A 25,976-nucleotide genomic window follows, 5' to 3' on the forward strand; every position below is an offset into this window, starting at 1 on the left:
AAACCAGCCATGGCAGGGGGACGGAGGCTCTCCGTAGAGACAAAATTCTCTCAGCCCTGGGCGCGCGGAGTGGTTACCTCCCGGCTCTTATCAGCGCCCACTCCCCCAGCCTGATTTGCCTTTGTCAATTTATCTTTAAAGATAATGTCGACGTGGGAGGTGCAGTGTTAAAAACACAGCATCGACGACCCCTCAGTGTTCAGTGGACGCAGACACCCTCGCGCACCCTAAGTACTGGGGCGCACACGCGAGGCCGCCCCATGGGGGAAACCCTGCGCAGGCGCCGGCCGTGCCCTTTTCGCCGCCGGGCCGTCACGTCCTCTGCCCCGCCCCGGCCCGGCTCGCCCCGGCCCGGCCCGGCTCGCCCCGCCCTCCCCGGCTCGCCCCGCCCTCCCCGGCTCGCCCCGCCCTCCCCGCCCCGCCCCGCCCTCCCCGGCTCGCCCCGCCCTCCCCGGCCCGCCCCGCCCTCCCCGGCCCGCCCCGCCCAGATACTAGCCTAGCTCCTCCCCGCCCCGCCCTCCCCGGCTCGCCCCGCCCTCCCCGGCTCGCCCCGCCCTCCCCGGCTCGCCCCGCCCTCCCCGGCTCGCCCCGCCCAGACACTAGCCTAGCCCCGCCCCGCCCTCCCCGGCTCGCCCCGCCCAGACACTAGCCCAGCCCCGCCCCGCCCCGCCCCGCCCGCATTCTTTGGCTCTTCCGCCTAGGGCGGCAGGCCTTCACCTCAGCCTGCGCTGCGCCCTCCCAGCCTGGGGCGTCGCTGTCCGGGCCTCCGCGCTCCACACAGACACCTCCGGCGCTCGGGCGGGCCAGGTGGAGAGGAGGGGTGAGGGCGGGGTCGCCGCGGTCTAGGAGCGAGAGGCCGCGGAGGAGTCCGTGGTCCCTGCGTGATGGCCGCCTCGGTGTTCTGCTGCCTGCGGTGCTGCAGAGACGGCGGAACGGGGCACATTCCTCTGAAGGAGATGCCGGCCGTGCAGCTGGACACGCAGCACATGGGTAAGGACCCTCCCTTCGCCAGACCCAACGGCCCACTCGGGGTCGGGCGCCGCTGACAGGTCCGGGGCGTGCGGGCGCCGAAGGACCACCTTCGGCCCAGCCCCGCCGGGCGCCGCCCCCGCTCCTCCCCCAGCGGCGTCGCCCCGACCGCGTTTGGTGCCGCGGACCTCCTCCGGACGCCTGCTGGCTCCGCCTCGGCCTGGCTCCGAGTTCACGGCTACGCAGCCCCTGTCAGCGGGAGGTGGGTGCGTGGCCCTCCCCACTTTCACCGGAATTTCCCAGGAACCTCCGTGGAGCCCCCGCCGCTGAGGCTCTCCGGAGGGGCGCGGAGAGCGGGCGGTGCTCCTACGGCGCCCTGCTGCCGAGCGCCCATCCAACCCTGAGCGTTTGCAGAGCGCTCTTAACCCCGTCCTTCTGCCCGGACAGCCAGTTTTCTCTTCAGCCCATCAGTTATAGGGTGAAGCCTGATGATTTCTTGGAAGTGATTTTCCTTTCATCTTCTAAAGTCAAAACGAGGCAAGTTGCCGGAGCCTGAAGTCGCATCTCAGATCACACACTCTGCCATTTCAGCTAAAACCTCTCATTACCTTACTCCTTCTTAGTCACGATGAAAGGTGGTGTAATTTTACTAGACTGGCCTGTTCCCAACCGGTCAGGCCATTGCAAAATAAAATAGCACTTTGCTCCTTTGCATCTATGTTTTTTTCCTCCCAGTTTCAAATGGGCATATAACTTCTTATCTAATAGTCTTCCTCTCCCTTCTGTAGCCTCTATCCCCACATTATTTCTGTTCTTAGACTTTCCCCACATAGCTCCATGTTTCTGGCGTTGGGTTCTAGAGCAGATGTTTCCCACTATAATTATTTCAGAGTACTGTCTTTTTGTGTATTATTGTATTCTAAATGTACTTATGCACTTTCGATTTTCCCCACATCTCTCATGGGCTACAGGACATTGCATTGAAATAACAAAGGCAGTTCTTAGGTGCTGGGAACACAGCAAAGGGTAACCATATGTAGTTCTTGGAACTTAGGATCCATCAGCTTTAGTTCTTTTTATCTACTGCCAAAGTCCTGATCTACTGCAGTTTGCTCTTCGGAGCATTCCTTTTCTCCGGTCTCTTCTCTATGAAGAGCTGGTCAGTTGTACTCATTCCACTCACCTTTTCAACATCTGCCCAGCAGTTTCAGGAGAATAATGTCATCTCCGAATTCTCTACCTGCATGGAGAAAACCTTTCTTCCGTTAAGTTCACATTCTTCAATCAAAGAAGACATTGGGTTTTAGAAACTGAATAACGTGAAAGAGAGGCAAGGCATGTTGTGTTAAGAGTACATTTCAAGCATAAATTCATCTTTCATTGAAAATATGAGAAGCACACTAAGCAAATATGGGTATACCAGTATTTGGGTATGTGAAAGATAACCTAAAGAAGGTGATTGCTTTTTTTTTTTTCTTTAACAAAATAGTCTACTTTTCACATCCAAATGAATGTTTTCTCTTTCAAAGTTGTCACTTATTTTGGTGATATCGCATTTCAACATTTTGAGTTCCTCTATTGGAATTTTCTGTGGCATAGTTTTTGTAAATGTTTGCATTTTTTTCCCCAGATCTTTTGCATTAATTGTGAATTGACTTTTTAGTAAGAACTGTCTTCCAAGGTAACTAAGGTAGCTACTTTGAAAAAGATGCCATATATTTGAAAATGTCCCATGTTTCATAAAACATACTCTCTTTTAAAAATCTTTTTTGTTGAGAATATTACAGATGTCCTCCTGTTATCCCCCTCTTGCCCCCCTCCACCCAGTTCCCAACCTGCCCCAGGCCTTCACCACCCTGTTGTCTGTGTCCATGTGCACACAGTTCTTTGGTTAACCTCTTCCCTCCTTCCCCCTTTCCTCTGAGATTCGTCAGTCTGTTCCATGTTTCCGTGCCTCTGGTTCTATTTTATTCGTCAGTTTATTTTGTTCATTACATTCCACATATGAGTGAGATCATGTTATACCTCTCTTTCTCTGACTGGTTAATTACGCTTAGCATAATAATCTCCAGGTCCCTCCGTGCTGTCTTAGGGTAATAGATCCTTCTTTTTTACAGCTGCATAGTATTCCATTGAGTAAATGTCCCACAGCTTTTTTATTCACTCATCTATTGATGGACACTTGGGCTGTTTCCAGATCTTAGTATTGTAAATAACGCTGCCATGAACATAGGGGTGCATATATTCGTTCTGATTGGTGTTTTGGGGTTCTAATGATATATTCCTAGAAGTGGGATCACTGGGTCAAAGGGCAGTTCCATTTTTAATTTTGTAAGGAAACTCCAGTTCCCCACAGGGGCTGCACCAGTCTGCATTCCCACCAGCAGTGTGCTAGGGTTGCTTTTTCTCTGTATCCTCACCAGCACTTGTTGTTTGTTGATTTATTGATGGTAGCCATTCTGACAGGTGTGAGGTGATACCTCATTGTCACTTTAGTTTGTATCTCTCTGATGATTAGTGATGTTGAGCATTTTTAATAAGTCTCTTTAGTAAGACCATTTGTATGTCCTCTTTGGAGAAGTGTCTATTCAGGTCCTCTGCCCATGTTTTAATTGGATTGTTTGCTTCCTTTTGTTGAGTTGTATGAGTATTTTATTTACTTTGGAAATTAACCTCTTACCAGATGTATCACTGGCAAATATGTTCTTATATACAGTGGGTTTCCTTTTCATTTTAATGTTGGTTTCTTTTGCTGTGCAGAAGCTTTTCAGTTTGAGTAGTCCCATTTGTTTATTTTTTTCCCTTTATTTCTCTTGTTCTCCTAGATCAGGGGTCCTCAAACTTTTTAAACAGGGGGCCAGTTCACTGTCCCTCAGACCATTGGAGGGCCGGACTATAGTTTAAAAAAAACTATGAACAAATTCCTGTGCACACTGCACATATCTTATTTTGAAGTAAAAAACACAAAACGACAAAAACACCCGCATGTGGCCCGCGGGCCGTAGTTTGAGGACGCCTGTTCTAGATATGTATCAATGAAAATTCTGTTATGTGACATGTCTGAGATTTTGCTGAAAATTTTTGGAGTATTTGTTCTAGATCTGTGAAATATGCCTTTGATATTTTAATAGGGATTGCATTGAATCTATAGATTGCTTTGGGTAGTGTGAACATTTTAATGATGTTAATTCTTCCAATACATGAACACAGTATATACTTCCACTTGTTTGTATTTCCTCTATCTCTTCTTTCAACATCTTGTAGTTTTCTGAGTACAGGCTTTTTATTTTACCTCCCTGGATAAGTTTTTTTGTTGCCGTGGTATTGCTGTCGATATCTCCTTCAAAGTTCTCCAGAAGTTTATTTTATATATTTAGGTGCTCCTAAATTGGGTGCATATATGTTTGCCAGGTTTATATTCTCTTGTTGGATCAATCCCTTTATTATGTAGTATTATGTAGTGACCTTCTTTGTCTCTTGCTATAACCTTTATTTTAAAGTTTATTTTGTCAGATATGGGTATTGCTACCCCAGCTTTTTTGTTTGTTTCTATTTGTATGGAATTTTTGTTCCCATTCCTTCACTTTCATCCTGTGCTAGTCTTTTGTTCTGAGGTGGGCTCTTGTAGACAACATATATATGGGTCATTTTTTCGTATCCATTCAGCTACCTTATGTCTTTCGATTGGAGCATTTAATCCATTTATATTTAAGGTTATTCTTGATAGGTACTTATTTATTACCATTTTTATTCTTTATGCCTATTTCTTCTCTATTTCTTCTTCTCCCAACAGTCCTGTTAGCATTTCTTGATGTGCTAGTGTGATGGTAATAAACTCCTTTAGCCTTTTATTGTCTGGGAAGCTCCTGATTTCCCCTTCAATTTGAATGATAGCCTTGCTGGATAGAGTAGTCTTGGTTTCAGATCCTTGCTTTTCATTACTTTGAAGTATTCATGCCATTTCCTTCTGGTCTGTAGTGTTTTTGTTGGGAAATCAGCCGACAGTCTAATGGGAACTGCTTTTTATGTAACTGACTATCTCTCTCTTGCTGCACTTAAAATTCTTTCTTTGTCTTTAATGTTTGCTATTTTAATTATGATGTGTTTTGCTGTGGTTCTCTTTGTGTTCATTTTGATTGGGATGCTCTGTGCTTCCTGAACTTGTATAACTTTTATCTTTGCCAGGTTAAGGAAGTTTTCTATCAATATTTCTTCAAATAGGTTCTCTATCCCATGCTTGCTTACTTTTCCCTCTGATTCCCTTATGGTACAGATGTTGCTCAGTTTCATGTTGTCCCACAGTTCCCTTACATTGTCCTCATGCGTTTTCAGTAATTTTTCTTTTTGCTGCTCTAATTGAGTGCTTGCCTCTGCTTTACTTAGCTGTTTTTATGGCGATTCCTCCTGTTCTTTTATTTGGGACCTATTTCTTTGTTTCCCCATTTTTGCCATTTCTTTGTGTGTGTTGTCTGTGTATCTGATAAGCGTGCTGTGTCTCCCTGTCTTGGTGGGGTGGCCTTCTTGTGGAACCCAGTGGTGTATTCTCTGATCTTCTGAGCGGGGTGCTGTAGGAATGACCCTTGTGTGGGTTGTGTGGGCTGTCCTGTGGGATTTGGGTCTTGATTGTTGTGTTTGTTGGTGGGCTCAGCCCTCAGGCTTGTTGACTGTAAGTCTCAACCCAACCACATCATGCCAACTGTTACACAGGTGCTCAAACAACAACAAAAAGACAAAACCAGACCTAACCAAAAACAACATGGAAAGAAACAAAACAATAATAAAAACAACAGCCACAACAAAAAGTCTCTTCAGGTCTGATCTGCAGCCCCCTCGGCAGTCAGTGCTGGTCGCAGTGCCCGCAGTGGTGGACCATCAGTGCTGGGTCGCCGTGGCAACCCAGCACTGACTTCCGGTCGGTCGAGCCTTTGGTCGTTTTGGATGTTACGGACCCTGGGTTTTCATATATTATGATGTGCTCTGACTGTATTCAAATTGGCCTTGACTTTCTAATTAATAAAATTGTACAAATTACATAGATCCAAATATAGGGTATCTTTGTACTAAAAGAAATAGAATACATCTAAATTCCCAAATTATTCACATCATTCCAGTGTGTTCCTTGAATATACTTATCTTTTTATATAAAATATCTCAGTACCTAGCAGAATGCCTTGGAGATAAATGATATTAAAGTTAGAGAATAATACCATGTTCAGAGTTAGTTCTGTGGTTCTGACAGTAGACTGTATTGTATAGAGGGTCTTCTGATATTTCTGTTAACTTAGCACCTTAGGATGATATCCAAGACAGTAAGTTATCTACTATAGGAGCTTGACATTAGAGGATTTTAGTATGTATGGGAACCACAGAGCATTGCCGGTTAAGAAAAAATGCCATTCATTCACATAATTCTTTGAAATGTGTTTTACTTAAAATGCTTTTAGTTACAAGTAGTAAAAATTATAACTCAGAATTGTTGAAACAATGAAGGAAATTTATTGGTACATTTAACTGAAAAAAAGTACAAAGGCAGCACGAGCTTGAGGAAAGACTGCCGCCGAGGACTGGGTTTCTTTTCTCTTCTGGAGGCCAGCTTCCAGGATAACTTGCAGCAGCTCCCTGGGCTTCCTCATTTAGGGCCAGCAAGAATGAGAGAGTGTCTTTATCTCTTTGTTTTCTGTAGAAGTCCTGAGACTATCTTTGATTTTAGTGGCTTAGTTCATATAACCATTTTTCACTTAATCACTGTGGCCAAGAAATATGGAATGCATTGATTGACTTAACCTAGGTCAAAGCTGTAACCCTGAAGCCAGAGATTGAGTCAGCTTCCTTGGAACTGTTTTGATCTCCAGAGGGAAGGCTGTAGGGAAACGGAAAACAGATGCTACATGTCCACCGCAAAGTGCTTAGCAGAGCATATTTATTCGTTCATTTTTAGTTATTCGCTGAGCATCTGCTAGATGCCAAGCACTACATGGTCTTTACATCAAGAAGGAGCTGGGTCCTGGGTGCTCTTCACTTTAAATTGCTGGAGGTATATTTTGCAGCCAGATGTAACTTATTTATAAAGTTACTCAAAATTTGGAGTTTAACATTTATAATGAGAAACAAATGGATGCTAGTGAATTTTTAATAATTATATAATAGGGTCTTAGTTTTACCTTTTTTAGGAGAGTGTCTGTGATAGAGTCTGAAAATTTAGAATTGTGATTGTGGTTGAAGATTTTGCATTTCTATTATGTATTTATCTCAAATAATTTTTGTTTAAACATGAATTCAATAGTGAGTTAATGTAATAATTGCCTCCCTGCTAATACCTTTCGTTACTATGCCCTAGTTTTATTTAACCCCCTTAGAAGAAGTCCTATATAATTCTAATAGCCAGATCTTCTTGGCTTTTACACTTACTACTGGTCACAGATCTTGGGAGTCACATGCCTCAGTGCTATAGTATATTTCTTACATATTAGAATTAAATTAAGTCTCTTCATGTTCTCTTATATACATCCTTAATTGAAATTTGGAAAAGAATTGGACTTGAGGTCACACTACAGTTTTTTTTCTTACAGTCTCATCTTTCAAATGTTATTTGAGCTAAACTAAAAATTTCCATGAAAATAAAGTGCTTTTAATGATATTAAAACCTTTATCATTTATAGTAGCTATCTTATAAACATTTTTGAAATCCTAAAGTTAGCATTTTTCAGTGTTACCTATTTCAAGAACAAAGATGTATGTTTCTTTCCATATTCCATGTACTCTTCAGTTCTTCCTTGACTAATGCACTAGCATAGTACTTTGTACTTAGTAGATATTCAGCCAGCTTTTAGTAGATTGTTTTAATTCATCTGAATTGAATTGAAAATTATACCAATTTACCAGTTTCTAAGTGTTTATGCTTTTATTAAACTAAGAGATTTAAGAAATCAAATTGATTTATTGGCTAAATATTAAAGAAAGTTTTTTTTATTTTTAAACTATTTTAAATATCAGCATAATTCAGGGTTTGGAACTACCTAATTAAACAGATTTGTAGTACAAATGAATATTAAATATAAATGTTCTCTCAGGAAAAAAATAGTGAATTAAATATTTAAGTATTTATCATTATTTCCGTACCTTAAAGTACATATAATGTACTTTTTTGTTGTTGCCCAAGAGCTAAAAATGAAACAGAAATTAACCTTGATTGTTGGATAAGAAAATACAAAACTTTACACTTGTCTGCATTTTTTGTTTAGGAACAGATGTTGTTATTGTAAAAAATGGAAGAAGAATATGTGGAACAGGAGGTTGTTTAGCCAGTGCACCTTTACATCAAAACAAAAGCTACTTTGAATTCAAAATCCAGTCCACAGGTTGGTATAATGGTACTTTACTAGTATAGTCCTAATTGTTCTAAATATTAGGAGTAATTTTCAATATATGAAAAAGATTAATGAGGTAGTAAAAAAGCTCTGAACTCTTACTTAGAAGACATTTTCTTCCACGTCTTTTTTGTGTGATTCTGGTTTAATTAGTTAATTTAGTTTAATTAGATTTAGTCTTCACCTCTATAAAGTGAGATTAATGGAGCTGCCTGCCCTTCCTTTCCTTCTTCACATGAGCTAGAAAGTGTTTTTTTTTAATATTTTTTTTATTGATTTCTTTTTTTAGAGAGAGAGGAAGGGAGAGGGATAGAGAGATAGAAACATCGATGAGAGAGAAACATCATTGATTGACTGCCTCCTGCATGCCCCCCACAGGGGATTGAGCCCACAACCTGGGCATGTGCCCTGACAGGGAATTGAACCAGTGGCCTCTTGGTTCCTGGGTCAATGCTCAACCACTGAGCTACACAGTCTGGGTCATGTAAGTGTTTTAACAACAGGACATACTAGATCATTATGAGGCACTAGCATTATCCTATCTAATAAAAGAGTAATATGCAGCTGAAACCGGTTTGGCTCAGTGGATAGAGCATTGGCCTGCGGACTGAAGGGTCCCAGGTTCGATTCCGGTCAAGGGCATTTACCTTGGTTGCAGGCACATCCCAAGTAGGGGGTGTGCAAGAGGCAGCTGATCGATGTTTCTCTCTCATCGATGTTTCTAACTCTCTATCCCTCTCTCTTCCTCTCTGTAAAAAATCAATAAAATATATTTTAAAAAAAGAGTAATATGCAAATTGACCCTAATTCCACTACACCCACAAGCCACGCCCACAAGCCACACCCACCAGCCAATCAGGAGCAAATATGCAAATAAACCCAACCAAGATGGCTGTGGCCACAGAGAGCAGGAGGGAGGCTTGGCTTTCCTCGGCAACAGAGGAAGCCAAGCTTTCCGCCTGCCCTTGCCGGCCTAGGCCTCCACTCAATGCTACAAAGTTTCAATTATAGAAGGTAAACAAATCCAAACAGAAATGGCGGCAGCTACGGAGCTGGAAGAGCTGGAGGCAAGGGTTGCCCCTGGCAATGGAGGAAGCAAAGCTTCTGCAGCCCTGGTTGGCCTAGGCCTCTGCTCCAGGCTACAAAGTTTCAATTATAGATATACATAAATCCCAACAGAAATGGCTGCCACCACAGAGCAAGCAGGAGGCTTGGCTCCGCTCCAGGCTACAAAATTTCAATTGTAGAAGATACATAAATCCCAGATACCAGGGCCTCTGGTTGGGTCACCAGGGGGCATGGCCGGCCTGAAAACCACCACAGGCCCTTCACCCAGGCCGCCCCACACCCCAAGGGAACCACCACCTGATCCAGGATACCCTTCAGGGCAAACCAGCTGGCCCCCACCCATGCACCAGGCCTCTATCCTATCTAATAAAAGAGTAACATGCAGATTGACCATCACTCCAATACACAAGATGGCTGCCCCCATGTGGTCAAAGATCATGCCCCCATGTGGACACAAGATGGCCAGCACAAGATGGTCAGCAGGGGAGGGCAGTTGGGAGGGACCAGGCCTGCAAGGGAGGGCAGTTGTGGGCGATCAGGCCAGCAGGGGAGGGCAGTTGGGAGGGACCAGGCCTGCAAGGGAGGACAGTTGGGGGCAATCAAGCCTGCAGGGGAGGGCAGTTAGGGGTGACCAGGCTGGCAGAGGAGAGAAGTTGGGGGTGACCGGGCCTGCAGGGAAGGGCAGTTGGGTGGGACCCAGGCCTGCAGGGGAGAGCATTTGGTGGGGACCAGGCCTGCAGGGGAGGGCAGTTAGGGGTGACCAGGCCTGAAGGGGAGGGCAGTTAGGGGCAAACATGCTGGCAGGGGAGCAGTTAGGCATCAATCAGGCTGGCAGGGGAGTGGTTAGGGGGTGATCAGGCTGGCAGGCAGAAGCGGTTAGGGGCAATCAGGAAGGCAGGCAGGTGAGCAGTTGGGAGCCAGCAGTCCTGGATTGTGAGAGGGATGTCTGACTCCCGTTTAGGCCCAATCCCACCAGGATCGGGCCTAAACGGGCAGTAGGACATCCCTTGAGGGTGCAGGCTGGCCTGATTGGAGAGGGTGCAGGCTGGCCTGAGGGACACCCCCCTCCACTGTGCACGAATTTTGTGCACCGGGCCTCTAGTTATTAATACTAGGGACTCGGTGCACGAAGATTCGTGCACAGGGGGGTGGGTCCCTCAGCCCGACCTGCACCCTCTCCAATCTGGGAGTCCTCAGGGAGCCCTTTCCAATCCAGGAGTTTCTGTCTGTCTTTGCAATCATATGAGCAAATTGTCTGAGACCCCAACCCAGTTTGGTTTGATGCTCACAGAATAATAGAGGCATTTTTTCTTTGCTTCATTGGTGGAAATTTCCTGGAAGTTTTAGGATATCTTTCCTTTAATTTTTCCTAGACACTCTGATTTTACTTATGTCTCTCACCTTTGCTTTCCCTCCATCCCCCATCACAGTAGTAACTTGCTCCAGGCTCACTTTGCTCTAGTGTCTAAGAGATCTCTCTGCCACCAGAACTATGATTCCCAGCATTCCTGGTGCTCCCCACACTCTGGGCTTCCACTTCCGGTTCTGGGGCTGCCACCAGAACTACTATTCCCAGAATTCCTGGTGCTCCCCGCGCTCTTGGTTTTCCCTTCCTGCTCTGTCTCCATCCCACGGCCTCCTGCTCTGCCAAGTCCTCCAAGCCTCCAGCTCTCCCTCTCTGCTCTCCATCTGGCGGCTTGGGGAGCCAGGTTCCCCAAGCCGCTCCACTCTCCACTGGCTCTCCCGCTCTGCTCTCCACCTGGTGGCTTGGGGGGAGCCACGTCCCCCCAAGGCACCGGCTCTTCTGCTCTGCTCTCCATCCAGCGCCTGTGTATGCAAATTAGCCCACCATCTTTGTTGGGTTAATTTGCATACTCACTCCTGATTGGCTGGTGGGCATCATGGAGGTATGGTCAATTTACATGTTTCTCTTTTATTATATAGGATAATTATTAATTTGCAGCTAGGTGCACCATTTCATTTGGTCAAGCATATAAGGTATAGACTCTTACTATTTATTTTAGGATAAAATCAATCTTACAAATCTGAGTTTTTCTCTTAACTCCTATTAAGATACCCTAATTCAGTATTATCTGAAGCAATCAGCAGATTTAGAATTCCGATAGAAGTCTAAGTCTATGCTTTTTAAAAAAAATGTGTAGAGTTTCTTGAATTGTATAACAATTTTACATGAATATTTTAATAGTTAATAATCAGTTAAGTTGTGGCAGTATTGAATATGGGGGAATTATTTTATTTATTTTTAAAAGAGAGAGAGAAACTTGATTTGTTGTCCCACTTATTTGTGCATTCATTGGTTGATTTCTGTCTGTGCCCTGACCAGGATCCAATCTGCAACTTTGGCACATGGGGATGGCACTGTTACCAACTGAGCTACCGCCCAGGGCATGGGGAAATTTTTTATAAAGCTTTATTATGAGGAAACTTCTAGTGAAATACAGCATGGAGTAATATAGGTACAGAATAGGAAAACTAGAATGGAGTTAATCAATCCTATTCTTATGCGACTGGCTTGAATGATATAAAACATTCCTCTGGAGATTGTTTTCTAATTAGTTTTAAATACTGATTTTCTTCAGTGTATGAAATAAATATAATCTGTCCTCCATCCCATTCTAAGTTAACTAACTGGCTGCAGAATGTCTCTGTTTACTGTTTTCTTCTGAGGTATAAGGCTCAAGCAAATACTGATTTAGGCTCAAGCAAATATTTTCTTCAGCCTTAAATCTAACACTAATTTTTATGTGGATTTTCTGTAAAGGATGGTGTCCCTAGGATAAATGTGCAGTTGGAGTTTGTTGCATTGATCTCAATGAAAGCTTGAGACAGTTATGCCAAAATGTTATCACAGCATGCATAGTTCTTTAGCATAAGGAGACTCTGTAACTCTATTTAGAACTGTTGTCCTGTGAAATTCAATGTGTAGCTTCTAAAAAATCATTTTTAGAGAAGAAAAGTGAATGAAAATAGCTAGTATATTTTAAAATATTTACTCTGTTTACACATTTTTATATGATCTCTTGTCACTCTTTTTTTTTTTTCTTTTTTTCTTGTCACTCTTAAAGTTGTCCTACTTTGAAGAGTAAATTATAATAGTCTATTTAGGAGGATAAGGCAGTGAAGTTCAGCTTTTTGATGGCCTCACTCAGTGCAGAAAAATTGATTGACAACATGATCTTCAGATCTTCTTCCATTTATAGAATTTGTCCTAAATTATTTTGATTAAAAAAAAAATGAGAAGGAGACAGTTTGAAACAAAATCCATAGATCTAGGTAATCTGTTTGGCTGAGAGCTGTTTATTCTGAGAGCTGCTTGCTTTAAAAGTCAGCCTAAGACCAAAAGGTTTTTAATTCACTGATTCAAGTATTGGATGAGGAAATGATTTTATACTTTATGAATAATTTTTTCTCTATGATGTTGACCTGGTCATATATTATTTGTCACATATTATATATAGATGCAAAAACAAGAGATAGTAATTTCTCACTTCTCAGAGATAGTGCTAGAAATAGTACCCCCAGGCCCTTTAAATTCAATGTGTAGCTTCTTTAAAAAAGCATTTTTAGAGAAGAATGAAAATAGCTCATATATTTTTTAATATTTACTCTGTGCTTTACTTACACATTATTTTAGTACTTACACCATTCCAAGTGCTTTACTTGGATTATCTCAGTATCTATATATACAAGCCCAGCAGCCATTAAGACAGAACAACCAGAACAACTGGTTGCTATGATGCGCACTGACCACCAGGGGGCAGATGCTCAACGCAGGAGCTGCCCCCTGGTGGTCAGTGCGCTCCCACAGCAGAAGCACCGCTCAGCCAGAAGCCGGGCTCACTGCTGGCGAGTGCAGTGGTGGTGGCAGGAGCCTCTCCCACCTCCACGCAGTGCTAAGCAACGGCGAGGCGAGCGAGCAGGCGGGTGGTAAGAAGAGAGTGGTCCCAGATTGCGAGAGAGAGAGATGTCGGACTGCCGGGTTAAACTGGCAGTCGGACATCCCCCAAGGGGTTCTGGATTGCGAGAGAGCACAGGCCGGGCTGAGGGACCCCCTCTCTGTCCACTCTCCCCCTCCTCCCCCCCATGGATTTCATGTATCGGGCCTCTAGTATCTTATAATAACTTTGTGAGGTAAGTACTGTTGGGATCCATAATTCACAAGTGAGTAAGCAGAGAGAGGTTAAGCAACTTACCCAAGGTGACATAGCTACATTAGGATTTAAACCTAGGTACAACTCCAAGGCCCATTCTCATCTCCTAGGCTATGCTGTGTCTGCAGAGAACCTACCGTAACTTGCAAAAGTATAAAAGATTTTTTTGAAAATAAAAATTCAAAACAATAGTTCATTATATTTTTAGGAATATCATTATATTTTTAGGAATCTGGGGTATTGGTGTTGCAACTCAGAAAGTTAATTTGAATCAGATTCCTCTCGGCCGAGATGTGCACAGTCTGGTGATGAGAAATGATGGCGCTCTATACCACAACAATGAGGAGAAAAACAGGCTGCCAGCCAATAGCCTTCCACAGGAGGGAGACGTGGTGGTGAGTGTTCTTCAGGAGCTGTCTTCCACTGTATATTGTTAACTTGAACTGCTTTTAGTATATGTACTTTGCCTGGGAGTTTATGGTTTGAATTCCAAAGCACGGGGTGGTACATTTTCCAGAGAGAGCACTTGGTGAAGATGCTGCTGTCTTACCCAACTGTCTGCTTTCTACAGCTGTTGCTGGTGAGGGATATCAGTGTGAGCCCTTATTTCCATTCAGGAGAGTTAATGACAGATTGGCTGCTGATCAACATTTCCTGCTTCTCTAACATCAGAGAAATCTTGGCCCACAATTTTAAAAGTTCACTCACCCGGAATAGGTATTTTTGCAGCTGGAGATCTCAGAGAAAATTTTGACATTTATTATTTAAATTTTTAGGAATTTCTGTTAAAGAATAACATTTTATCAGGAGTGCTGGTCTTCATTAAACTAAATCTTATTAAATTTACTTCACTTTCTTAACTTTTCAAAGAAATGGACTTGAAATTCTAAGGCTTTACTAAAACTTCCCTATTGAAAATATTATCCAAAGATCCCTTCCTGTCTTTTTCAGATACTTCCTCTCAGATGATGTTATCCAAGAACCTTGTACACTGAGTTCAGGCTGTTAGCTATTGATTGAGAACAGAGTTCTTGGTTCTCCTTTACCAAAAGTGCCCTTATACACAGAACTGTGAGTTCCTGGCTCTGGTACCAAGTTGAAAGGAATCTGTAAATAATTAGGGAAAGTTTCTAATAATAAGATGACACAGACAAGGTAAATTCAGGTAATTGAGTTGAAATACACAGTATTTTGGAGAAAATGAAGAAAGATGTGGAAAGATTTTTAATTATGGTCTGATCTCTTTTCTGCAATTCAAAAAATATAAAGAACACTTGGATTTTAAATAGGTAAATTGATAAGTGTTTTCCCCCTGAGACTGACTAAAGAAAAAAGAAGATGAAAGACAAACTTTTTTAAAAATCTGCTTTTCTCTCTCCTTTTTAATAGTTGTTTCTGTATTAATAGATCATTGCCAGGTGTTCACAATATGGAATACTGTTACTCAAATGGTTATTTCTTTTTTTATTTTTTTATTTTATTTTTTAAAAAAATATATTTTATTGATTTTTTACAGAGAGGAAGGGAGAGGGATAGAGAGTTAGAAACATCGATGAGAGAGAGACATCGACCAGCTGCCTCCTGCACACCCCCCACCGGGGGATGTGCCCGCAACCAATGTACATGCCCTTGACCGGAATCGAACCTGGGACCCTCCAGTCCGCAGACCGACGCTCTATCCACTGAGCCAAACCGGTTTCGGCTCAAATGGTTATTTCTTGAAAGAGAATCTCGAAGTCAAGTTGATGCTGCCAACCTGTTTACACTAAAAGATGAAATTCAAACATGAGAAAGGATAATCAGTAACAAATGTTTTTCTTTGTTAATGTACTGAACTTCTGTGTGTTATTCTTGCCTTCCTATTTCATTCATTGAGATGACTAATACCACAAGTTGACAGATTTAAGAAGGCCATTTTTTCTTTCAGCATTATTAAAACTAGAATTTTATTTTCATGCCCATTTAATAAAAGGAGGACTAAAAGAGATGAAATAAATGCAGAATCAAGAAAATAAGACATTACCCTGCCACATTAATTTTATCTTCCTAGTTCAAACACTTGAAAACAAATTTCATCAAATTGCTCACAATGGCATAGGAAAAGTAGAATGGATTATAAACCAGGAAAAAACATTCTCATATATGTAGAATTTCAGTTTATACTCTGAGGAGAAATCAAGAAAAATAAGCTTTCAACATTTAACCAATGATTATATTCATACAATAATCATACAATAACAATGACCTACTACAGCACTAGGAAGGCATGCCTGAAACAGTTTATGCTTATTTTTTCCTTTTATAAATAGTTTTGAAAAGTGTAAACTACATTCTAAAATGGCATTTTTAATTTAATTTTAGAGAAGTTTGGTAAAAATTCTATGCAATAATAAGAGCAAATACTTACTAGCATTTATTATGAGACAGTCACTGTTTTAAGTGCCTGTCAGGGATTAAATTGTTTAATCCTCACAATGATCCTATGAAATAGGTAGTATTGTTATCACCATTTTACAGATTAGGAGAAGTTAAGTAACTTCTTGTACAAGGTGATTCTAGGGTTATAATACAGACAGTTTAATATGAGCCTGTTCGCTAAACCTGCAAACAATTATTGATAAATGCACCATTATGTGAAAATCAAACCTAATTTTTAGACATGTAAAAGGACAGGTTAAGTTGGAAAATATTTGAACCAAATGCTGCTGATGGGGGTGGGGTTCTCACATGCTTCCTCACTTCTTTCTTAGGTATTGGGATGTATTGGGATTTTGCCCTTATGCTATAGGTTATGCTGCCACCAGGTGGTGAAGGGTGCCTGGATTACCACCTGATCTGAACTGCTAGATTTCCTGTATCCTCTAAATCAAGCATGTCAAACTCAAAGGCTAACATGAACCAAATAAACAAGGTTTAAGTTTATACGGGCTGCAAAAAAACAAAAACTTCAATTTGCATGAAACATAGGTTCATTTCGATAGAGACATGCTGAATACAAAGGGCTGAGATAAATGAGTAATCGTTAACATAAAATAATAGAACATTTTAATAAAAATTAATTTTTCTTCTTGAACATTAACTTACCAGACACTGAATAACTGCACAAATTAATAAACGTAATGCAAATAAACCTATTTTTCTTGTTCTCTGAAAGCAAAATATTTCCTGTTGCGCACACCAAACAAGTCAGTACAAGACTAATGATGTGGTAATCGGCTGCTAAAATATTCACTGCTAGTATTAGTGGAGAGAAATGGTGCGCCTGTGCATAAGGTGTGTAAGGGAAATGAATGCAACACGATTATAGGAATCAGTCATTAGCAAACATTACAATTCGTTATTAATTATGTATAATAGGATTTTGTAAAAATTAAGTTATGAAATCTTTTTTTTTAAATATATTTTATTGATTTTTTACAGAGAGGAAGAGAGAGGGATAGAGAGTTAGAAACATCGATGAGAGAGAAACATCGATCAGCTGCCTCTTGCACACCCCCTACTGGGGATGTGCCCGCAACCAAGGTACATGCCCTTGACCGGAATCGAACCCGGGACCCTTGAGTCCTCAGGCCGACGCTCTATCCACTGAGCCAAACTGGTCTCGGCAAGTTATGAAATCTTTATTAAAATGTTTCTTACATACCATTATATTGGCTGGGCCACAGAAATATTCCTTGTGGGCCACAAGTTTGATATGCTTGGTCTAAAGAGAGTTAACACTGCTTTTTATGTAATTACTAGAGGCCCCATCACAAAATTCGTGCACTGGTAGGGTCCCCAGTGGCTGCCGGCTGCCAGCCAGGTACTCCTTCCCTTCCCCCAGCTGGCCCTGCCCCCTGGTCGAACTCCTGGGAGAACTTCCAGTTGAGGGGACAATTTGCAAACTACACTTTTATTATATAGGATTTTTTTTTAAGTGAAACAGACCTTTTCATTAAAAAAGCTAATCCCAATTATCAATTAGCTTTATTATTATTATATTTAAACTAGAGACCTGGTGCATGAAAATTAGTACACTGGGGGGGGGGGCAGTTCCCTCAGCCCGGCCTGCGCCCTCTCGCAGTCCGGGACCCCTCAGGGGATGTCCACCTGCCAGTTTAGGCCCACTCCCCGATGGACAAGCCATTAGAAGGACATCCTTAGTGCTGCTGTCGAGGTAGAAGAGGCTCCCGCCACCACCGCTGCACTGGCCAGCCATGAGCCTGCTTCTGGCTGAGCGGCACTCCCCCTGTGGAAGCGCACTGACCACCAGGGGGCAGCTCCTGCTTTAAGCTTGTGCCCCTGGTGGTCAGTGCACGTCATAGTGACCAGTCATTCCCAGTCGTTCTGCCATTAGGGTCAATTTGCATATTACCCTTTTATTATATAGGATACCTAAACTGAAATGAAACAAAGGTAACTTGTTTATCTTTCTCAATAATCCTTAACTTTTAATAAACCATTGTTTAACCTTGGTTTTGCTAAAATTTGAAGAAAATATTTCATATCCTTTAACACCATGACTTATCTGAGCCTTTGCTGTCTTAACTGGAAAGTGAGGGAGTAAGACTAGATCATCTATGAGATCTTTTTCTACCTCTAAAAAGCTTTTAAATTGGTACAATTTATCCACAGTCAAAAGTGGTTGCTTCTTGATCTGTGATGATTTCTCTGTTGAAAAATCTCTGCTGTCTATTCTTAATTCTTCCAAAGAAAGCTCTCTTTCTGTCATCAGTCAGTAACTACTATGCAAAGTTTTAAAGAGTGTTTTAAAAGTTTAAAACTACATGCAAATTAAAAATAAGTATTCCAAAACCATTCTGCATAGGTTTAAATCCCATCCCTGCCACTTTCCAGCGGTGCAGCCTTGGGTAATTTATTTAAACTTGGTGTGCTTTAGCTACTTCATCTGTAACATAGAGATGATAATAATACCTGTCTTGTGAGAAGTAAATGAGTAAATATGAAGTGCTTAGAATAGGGCTTGGTATCTGAGTGTTTTTCAGCATTTTAGTAATAATTGTTAATAATTGTTATTTATATTTTTACCATTTTTAATAATTTCTTTTGTTCCTAGGGTATTACATATGACCATGTAGAATTAAATGTATATTTGAATGGAAAAAACATGCATTGTCCAGCATCAGGTATACGAGGGACAGTGTATCCAGTTGTTTATGGTAAGCTAAAATATTTCTAAATATTATTAGATATATGTTAACTTTTGCTGAGGACTTTTTATAGGAAATGTATTCAGTAGGATAAGGAAGGTTTTTATTCCCAATAAAATGTGTGTAAGTATTATAGTTTCTGTATAAGTGTGTCCTGCAAGAATTGGGGTACTTAAGAGATAACCCTATACCACTTAATTACTTTAATTTTTATTATGGAAAATATTAAACATGTTTAGAAATAAAGAGAATAATATAATGAACCTTCATGTACCCACCACCTATCTTCAAACATTTATTGTAGCCAATTAGATTTCATCTAACCCCAACACTCCTACTGTTTTTCATCTTTCTTCATTATTTTGAGACAAATGCCAAAAAATAAGGTATCTCTCTTTAAAAAAAATAGCCAGAATGCTTTTATCACTCTATTCTGCTTTATTTTATTTTTTTTATTATATTTTATTGATTTTTTACAGAGAGGAAGAGAGAGGGATAGAGAGTTAGAAACATCGATGAGAGAGAAACATCGATCAGCTGCCTCTTGCACACCCCCTACTGGGGATGTGCCCGCAACCAAGGTACATGCCCTTGACCGGAATCAAACCTGGGACCCTTGAGTCCGCAGGCCAACGCTCTATCCACTGAGCCAAACCGGTTTCGGCTATTCTGCTTTATTTTTTATATTATCAACTTTAAATCAACAGGTGCATGGTTTTAGTAGATCTAAAAATATTTTATCATTTAACTACCTTATTTAAGTTCTTAGAATTGAGCCATAATGAAAGCTAATTATTAACTTTTTGCAGTAATTTCCTAGAAAATTAGCAATGTTAGTAAGGACATACTGTTTGGGATATCAGAAAAATAATAATAAATATAAATATTTAATAATATAATAATAACTATCAGAGCTTGTGCTTTACTTTTTAATTAAGGTTTTTAGTCTTCTTTTCTCATAAATTACTATTCAGTGATTTTACCTTCTGTATCTTTGCATGTAAAAGTGTTTTTTTGTTTTGTTTTTTAAAATCTCACCTGAGGATATGTTTATTGATTTTAGAGAAAGGGAGAGAGAGAAAAACATTGATGTGAGAAAAACATCTATTGGTCGTCTCCAGGAGCCCTGTCTGGGAACTGATCCCGCAAGCTTTTAGTGTATAGGTTGACGTTCCAACCGAGCCACCCAGCCAGGGCAAAGGTGTACTTTTAAACTCTATGTAGGTTAGTTTTCTTTCTATATTGGGCATACCTAAAAGCAATTCCTTTATTTACTTAAATAAATGGAAATGTAGTTTAATATTAAAAATCATTTAGCCTGAGAAATGAAATAAATATCAGTAGAATGACTGAATTATATAAATGAGTAGTAAATAAAATTATTACTGTAAATTATATCTGTGATTCATCATTATTTTTAATATAATAAAATTGTAGGTAATCCTACCTAATAAAAGGGAAGTATGTAAATAACCATCACTCCGCTATGCCCACGATTGGGCCGGCGGCAGGCTGGGGGCAGGACTTGGGGTGGCCAGTTGGGCTGACAGGATGAGCGGGAGGACCGATGGAGCCGGCGGAAGGCGCCGGTGGCGGAACTCGGGGTGGCCGATTGCGTGGCTGCCAGCAGTAGTTTTCCTCTGGCCACCCGCCGATCAGAGCGCCTCCCGATGGGAGTTCCTCTCGGGGTGGCCGATCGCGCTGGCGGGAGGCACTCTGACCGGCGGGTGGCCAAAGGAAAACTGCTGCTGGCGGAAAACTGGTGCTGGCAGCCAGGTGAAGGAAGGTCTATTGCACGAAACTTCGTGCAACGGGCTTCTAGTAAATTATATATAGTAAGGTATGTTTTATAAATTGGAATTGATAAATCAGTGCAATTAAATAAAATATTTTAGTAGTCTGATACTATCCTATCTAATAAAAGAGAAACAGGCAAATTGACCATACCTCCGCTACGCTACCAGACAGTAGGAGTGAGTATGCAAATTAACCCAACCAAGATGGCGAGGCCCATAGCAGCCAGGTGGCGCTGGGGCTGCCGGGGCGGATGGGAGACACAAACCTGCACGGAGGCCGGCACCCAGCAGCCCCAAGCCCCACCATGGTCGCGCCGGGGCTGCGGGGGGCCGGATTGGAGACACAAACCAGAAAGGAGGCTGCACACAGCAGCCCCAAGCCCCGCCCGCCATGGTCACGCTGGGGCTGCGGGGGGGCAGATCGGAGACACAAACCCGCAGGGAGGCCAGCACCCCACAGCCCCAAGCCCCACCACCGCGGACCTGGGGCTGCGGGGGGCTGGATCGGAGACACAAACCCGCAGGGAGGCCAGCACCCCACAGCCCCAAGCCCCACCACTGCGGACCTGGGGCTGCGGGGGGCTGGATCGGAGACACAAACCCGTAGGAAGGCCAGCATCCAGCAGCCCCAAGCCCTGTCACCGCAGACCTGGGGCTGGCGGGGGAGGGGGGTGCGGATTGGAGACACAAACCCACAGGCCTGGCACCCAGCAGCCCCAAGGCCCAAGGTGGAGGCTCGGGGGGTGCTGGGGGTGGGAGGGGGTGGGGAGCAGAGACACAAACCCACAAGAAACCTGTGGAAAGGGAGATAAACTATCGTAACTTTATCTCCCTTTCCACAAGATGAGAAAACTGCCCCTGGATTATTTAGTGATGTGGCCCACATCTTTCTATAAACACAGGGTATGTTATGACCACTCCCAGGAAGGTCTGGTCAGAATACCATCTCCAGGGAATAATGCTACTGTGGCAAGTCATCTAAGAGAGGAAACAAGCTTTTGTTGGGTTTATTCTGAAGGTCAGAGAACATGCCACCCCAACATATGCTGTGTTATTATATTGATGATCTTGAGCTGCAGATGCTTGAAAAACAGCAAATGTATGCAGAGGCTTTCACTGAAGTCTCCTGATCTGTCTAAAATCAGACCCCCTCAAAAGAAGCTTAAATGTCATAGGTCCCCTCGATGGGAAAAGTGTCATCAGCCAGTGAATACTGACGCCTGTCACAGTACAGGAGAGTAGAAGTTGACATCACACTCAAACTTTGTTACAAACTATTTCCTCCCACCCCCATTCATCTTTCCTAAAAATCATTTACTCTCCTCTAAGAGGCCTACATCTCCCGTCCCCTTTCCCTAGGAGGAAGGTATTTAAATCTGCATTCTAAGCCACCTTGGGGAGTTACTCATTTTTCCCTGGGATCTCCCACATATACACGAGGTACACGTGTTAATGAACTTTTGTTTTTCTCTTGATGATCTGTCTTTCATTACAAGGGCCTCCACTAAGAACTCAGAAAGGTAGAGGAAAACTATTTTTCCTCCTCCATAATTCTATTTCGGGAAATCAAGTCCCCAGCTGAACAATGAGGTTGGCTCAGGTACCAAGCAGTCCTGGCTGACGGGAGGGAAGCTTCTAGGGAGAAATCAATGATATTGGCATCAAAGTGGGATGGAGGGCACACGCATGGTTGCTGGTGGGAGTTTAAAGTAGTTCAACATTTTTGGAGGATGATTTGGTAAATTTGATAGAAATGTTCAAGGTACATCCAAGAGTCTTCATCTAGGAATCACATCTGCTGAGATAAAGCACAAGCGCATAAGCTCTGGTCAGAACCCAGGATGCTACTGCAGGCTCCCCTTCCACGATAGGAAAACCTGGGAACAACCTGCATTTTTAGGACAAGGTGGCATCTATACTAATAAAAGGGTAATATGCTAATTAGACTGAACATCTTCCGGACGACCTTTTGGATGTCCTTCTGGATGTCCTTCCCGACAAAGCCATGTTGGCGGGGCCAAGGCAGAGGAGGTTAGAGGCGATCAGGCAGGCAGGGGAGAGCAGTTAGGGGGACCAGGCCAGCAGGGGAGAGCAGTTAGGGCAAACAGGCTGTCAGGGAAGAGCAGTTAGGGGGATCAGGCTGGCAGGCAGGTGAGCGGTTAGGAGCCAGAGGTCCTGAGGGGTCCCAGATTGGAGAGAGTGCAGGCCGAGCTGAGGGGACCCCCTTCCCATGCATGAATTTTGTGCACCGGGCCTCTAGTCACATATAAATGTAAAACTTAAGTTTCCTTACCCTTTGTCCTCCATCCCATTCCTCTAATTCTATATCAATCCAGCCATTCATTTTGTCTGTTCTTATATTCAATCTATGGGGGAAGAAAAACTGTATAACACTGAAGAAAAGTGTCATTGCAAAGTTGACTTCCAATGTAATATAAGCTCTCAATATTTTTGGCAGTTCCTTTACATCTCTAAACATCCCAGACCTTCCCTATGCTTCTTGAATTTCCTACTCAGTTCTCTGCAGATGACCTTACCCTCTACTTTATAAAGAAACAGGCTATCAAGATGACCTTCCCTCCCTACCCTCCTGAAGCTTTTCTGGATCTACTCCAATCTTGCCTCCTTTCATCGCTTCTCAGAGGAAGTGGTGCCCTTCATGTTCGGAAACTCATTCTGTAATCTAGACTTAAAACTCCCCAACTCTGAGGCTTCACTTTTTCAGCTCTTCGTCTGTATCTCATGTCATCAACCTCTCTCTTCAATGCCTGTAAGCATTCTGAATCGTTGTCATCTGAAAAACTCTTTCTTAAACTCTACCCCCCACTAGCCCTATGTTTATCCTTCCCGGCATGGCTGCATTTCTTATAGAATAGCCTACACCACTGTCTTTATTGTATCACTCATTTGTTCTTCAATCCAGTTTGGCTGCCTTTACTACCACTTCACTGAAACCACCCTTGTTAAAATCACTTATGACTTCAAGAATGTCAAATCCAGTACTTAACTTTTTTTCAGCATTTATTATGAAATATAAAATATTTAGTAATGTTCATTAAATATATCTGTGCAATTTGACAAGAGCTATAAAATAATAATCCATGTCATTACCATAGTCAAGATAGCCAACATATTTATCACCCTTAAAAGTTTCCTCCTGCTCCCTTATAATCCTTCCTGCTCCTCCTCATCGCAGCCCCAACCAGGCAACCGATGATCTGCTTTCTGTCACTATAGATTATCTTGCATTTTTAGAGTATTATATAAACAGAATTATTTAGTTTTTATTTTCTTTTTGGTCTGGCTTCTTTCACTCAGTATAATTATTTTAAGGTTGATTTGTGTTATAGTGTTAACAATTCAACTTTGTTTGTTTGTTTGTTTATTGCCAAATAGTATAGTTCATTATGTGGAAGTACCACAATTTGTGTTTCCTTTCATCTTTTAATGGATATTTAGGTTATTTGTAGTTTTTGGCTATTAAAAATAAAAGCTGTTACAGCCCTGGCCAGTGTGGTTGTGGGTTCGATTCTCGGTCAGAGCACACCTAGGATGTGGGTTCGATCCCCAGTCAGGTTACGTACACGTGGCAACCCATGGATGTCTCTCTCTCTCTCCCTCTCTCCCTCTTTCTTTCCTCTCTCCTTCTCTCCCTCTCTTCTCCCCGCCTCTCTTTCTCTCCCTCTCTCTGCCCCTTCTCTTTAAAATGAATGAGCATGTTCTCGGGTGAGGATTGAAAAAATAAAATAAAGCTGTTACAACTATTCATGTATAAGTCTTTATATGGCTATGTGCATTCATTTATTTTGGGTAAATGTTGGTAAAAACATGTAATGCTAAATAAGGCCTGGAGACTAGTTACCAGTATTTTATCAATGTCAGTTTTCTGGATTTAATATTGTACTGTAGTTATGTAAGATGTTACCCCTGGAGACTTTATATTATTTTTGCAACTTCCTGTGAAGCTATAATTTTTTTCAAAATGAAACTTTAAAACAATGTTAATTGTAGAAAGTTTAGAAAATACTAGTTGGCAAATAAGGAAAAATTAAAATTACCCCTAGTCTGCCCTGGCCAGTGTGGCTCAGTTGGTTAGGAGTCATCCTGTTCACCAACCGGTTGCCAGTTCAATTCCCAGTCAGGGCACGTGCCTAGGTTGCAGATTTGATCCCTGGTAGACAACCGATCAATGTTTCTCTCTCTCCTTCTTCTTTCCTCTCTCTCTCTAAAAAAAAAATATATTTATATATATATATTTTATTCATATATATATATATATAAAATGTACCCATACTCACACCCTTTAGATATAATTATAAATAATATTTTGATGTATAGCCTTTCAGTGTTTTTGATAGATTTTGGTTTTTTTTGTGGCTATTTTTACCCAATAGAATCATGTTTTATAACCTGGACAGTAGATGTGTTTATTCTCTTTGCCTATTGATATTATAGTTATTCTGGAAACAGTTTATTTTATAATTATGTATTCATACAAATTAAGGTGTTTGCTTCTAATTTATTTTGTCTTTTTCTATCTCTAGTTGATGACAGTGCAATTTTGGATTGCCAGTTCAGTGAATTTTATCATACTCCTCCACCTGGTTTTGAAAAAATACTATTTGAACAGCAGATCTTCTGAATGTATTTGTTTTTGAAACTTGTACTTCTGCACTGTTAAAAGTGTTTACCATTTAATAAAGCTTTACCTGACCTATAGATGAAAATATATTATTAAAAATATGCTTGTTAATATTGTTTCAGGAACCAATGTATTCAATATATCACCCCAAAATTGTGATTTAAAGTACTTATGTTTTGTGATATGAAATCAGCATTTTGGGCAGTTTATTTAATTCTTATTTAAGTAAATATAACTCTGGGTATGATTAACAGTATTAAGTTGAAATATGTATATATATTTAAAAGGGAATCTGTCTTATATAAATTATTTGTTTTGATAGAGATGTAGAGTTGGGTGAGTTTTTGTCATTCTGAAGTTTAGAGCTCATTAACTATTTTAAGTTTGCAGTCCAATAATTTTGTGTCTCGTGTTCTTTTTTATAAAGTATAACAGTGACAGAGATTTATATTATTGGCAACTTCACTTTTAGCAATTTATTTACTGAGATGTATCATTTTCTTAAAATTTAAATTGCCTAGTTTGTTCGTATGTCTTTGCTTTTGATTTGCTTTGTGAAAGGAGATAAGTGTTCTAGTATTGAAGACCATTATGCTGTGTTACTTCAGTTCCAGAGTAAGTAGTGGTGACTGGTGATGTAGTACACTGGCAGACACTTAGAATAGTGGGATGCTTTAAACTTAAATGTAAATGAGATTATTCTTTTAGGGACTTTTATTTAAACGTGTGTTTTTTCTGTAAGGAATAAAAATATAATAGTAATTAATGAATATTCAGTACTATATTAAATACATTTTCTTCTGTTCTGTTAA

General features: G+C 41.5%; 1 protein-coding gene across 1 annotated transcript; it reads left to right on the forward strand.

Annotated features, from left to right (window-relative positions):
- The first annotated feature begins 711 nt into the window (after positions 1-711).
- Positions 712-25,976, forward strand: SPRYD7 (SPRY domain containing 7). Its single transcript, XM_008152080.3, has 5 exons — positions 712-990; positions 8,211-8,327; positions 13,805-13,971; positions 18,633-18,735; positions 25,067-25,976. Exons 1-5 carry the CDS (start codon positions 885-887, stop codon positions 25,162-25,164), a joined length of 591 nt encoding a protein of 196 aa, XP_008150302.1. The 5' UTR covers positions 712-884; the 3' UTR covers positions 25,165-25,976.

The sequence above is a fragment of the Eptesicus fuscus genome, chromosome 8 (assembly GCF_027574615.1).
Source record: "Eptesicus fuscus isolate TK198812 chromosome 8, DD_ASM_mEF_20220401, whole genome shotgun sequence".
NCBI lineage: Eukaryota > Metazoa > Chordata > Mammalia > Chiroptera > Vespertilionidae > Eptesicus > Eptesicus fuscus.

What these genes read in the sequence shown, in the direction of transcription:
- SPRYD7 (XM_008152080.3), top strand. Translation starts at nt 885, where the DNA reads ATGGCCGCCTCGGTGTTCTGCTGCCTGCGGTGCTGCAGAGACGGCGGA. An exon ending in ATTCAAAATCCAGTCCACAG is followed by an intron (nt 8,328 to 13,804) that starts GTTGGTATAATG and finishes TTATATTTTTAG; the next exon opens with GAATCTGGGGTATTGGTGTT. An exon ending in AGTGTATCCAGTTGTTTATG is followed by an intron (nt 18,736 to 25,066) that starts GTAAGCTAAAAT and finishes TTCTATCTCTAG; the next exon opens with TTGATGACAGTGCAATTTTG.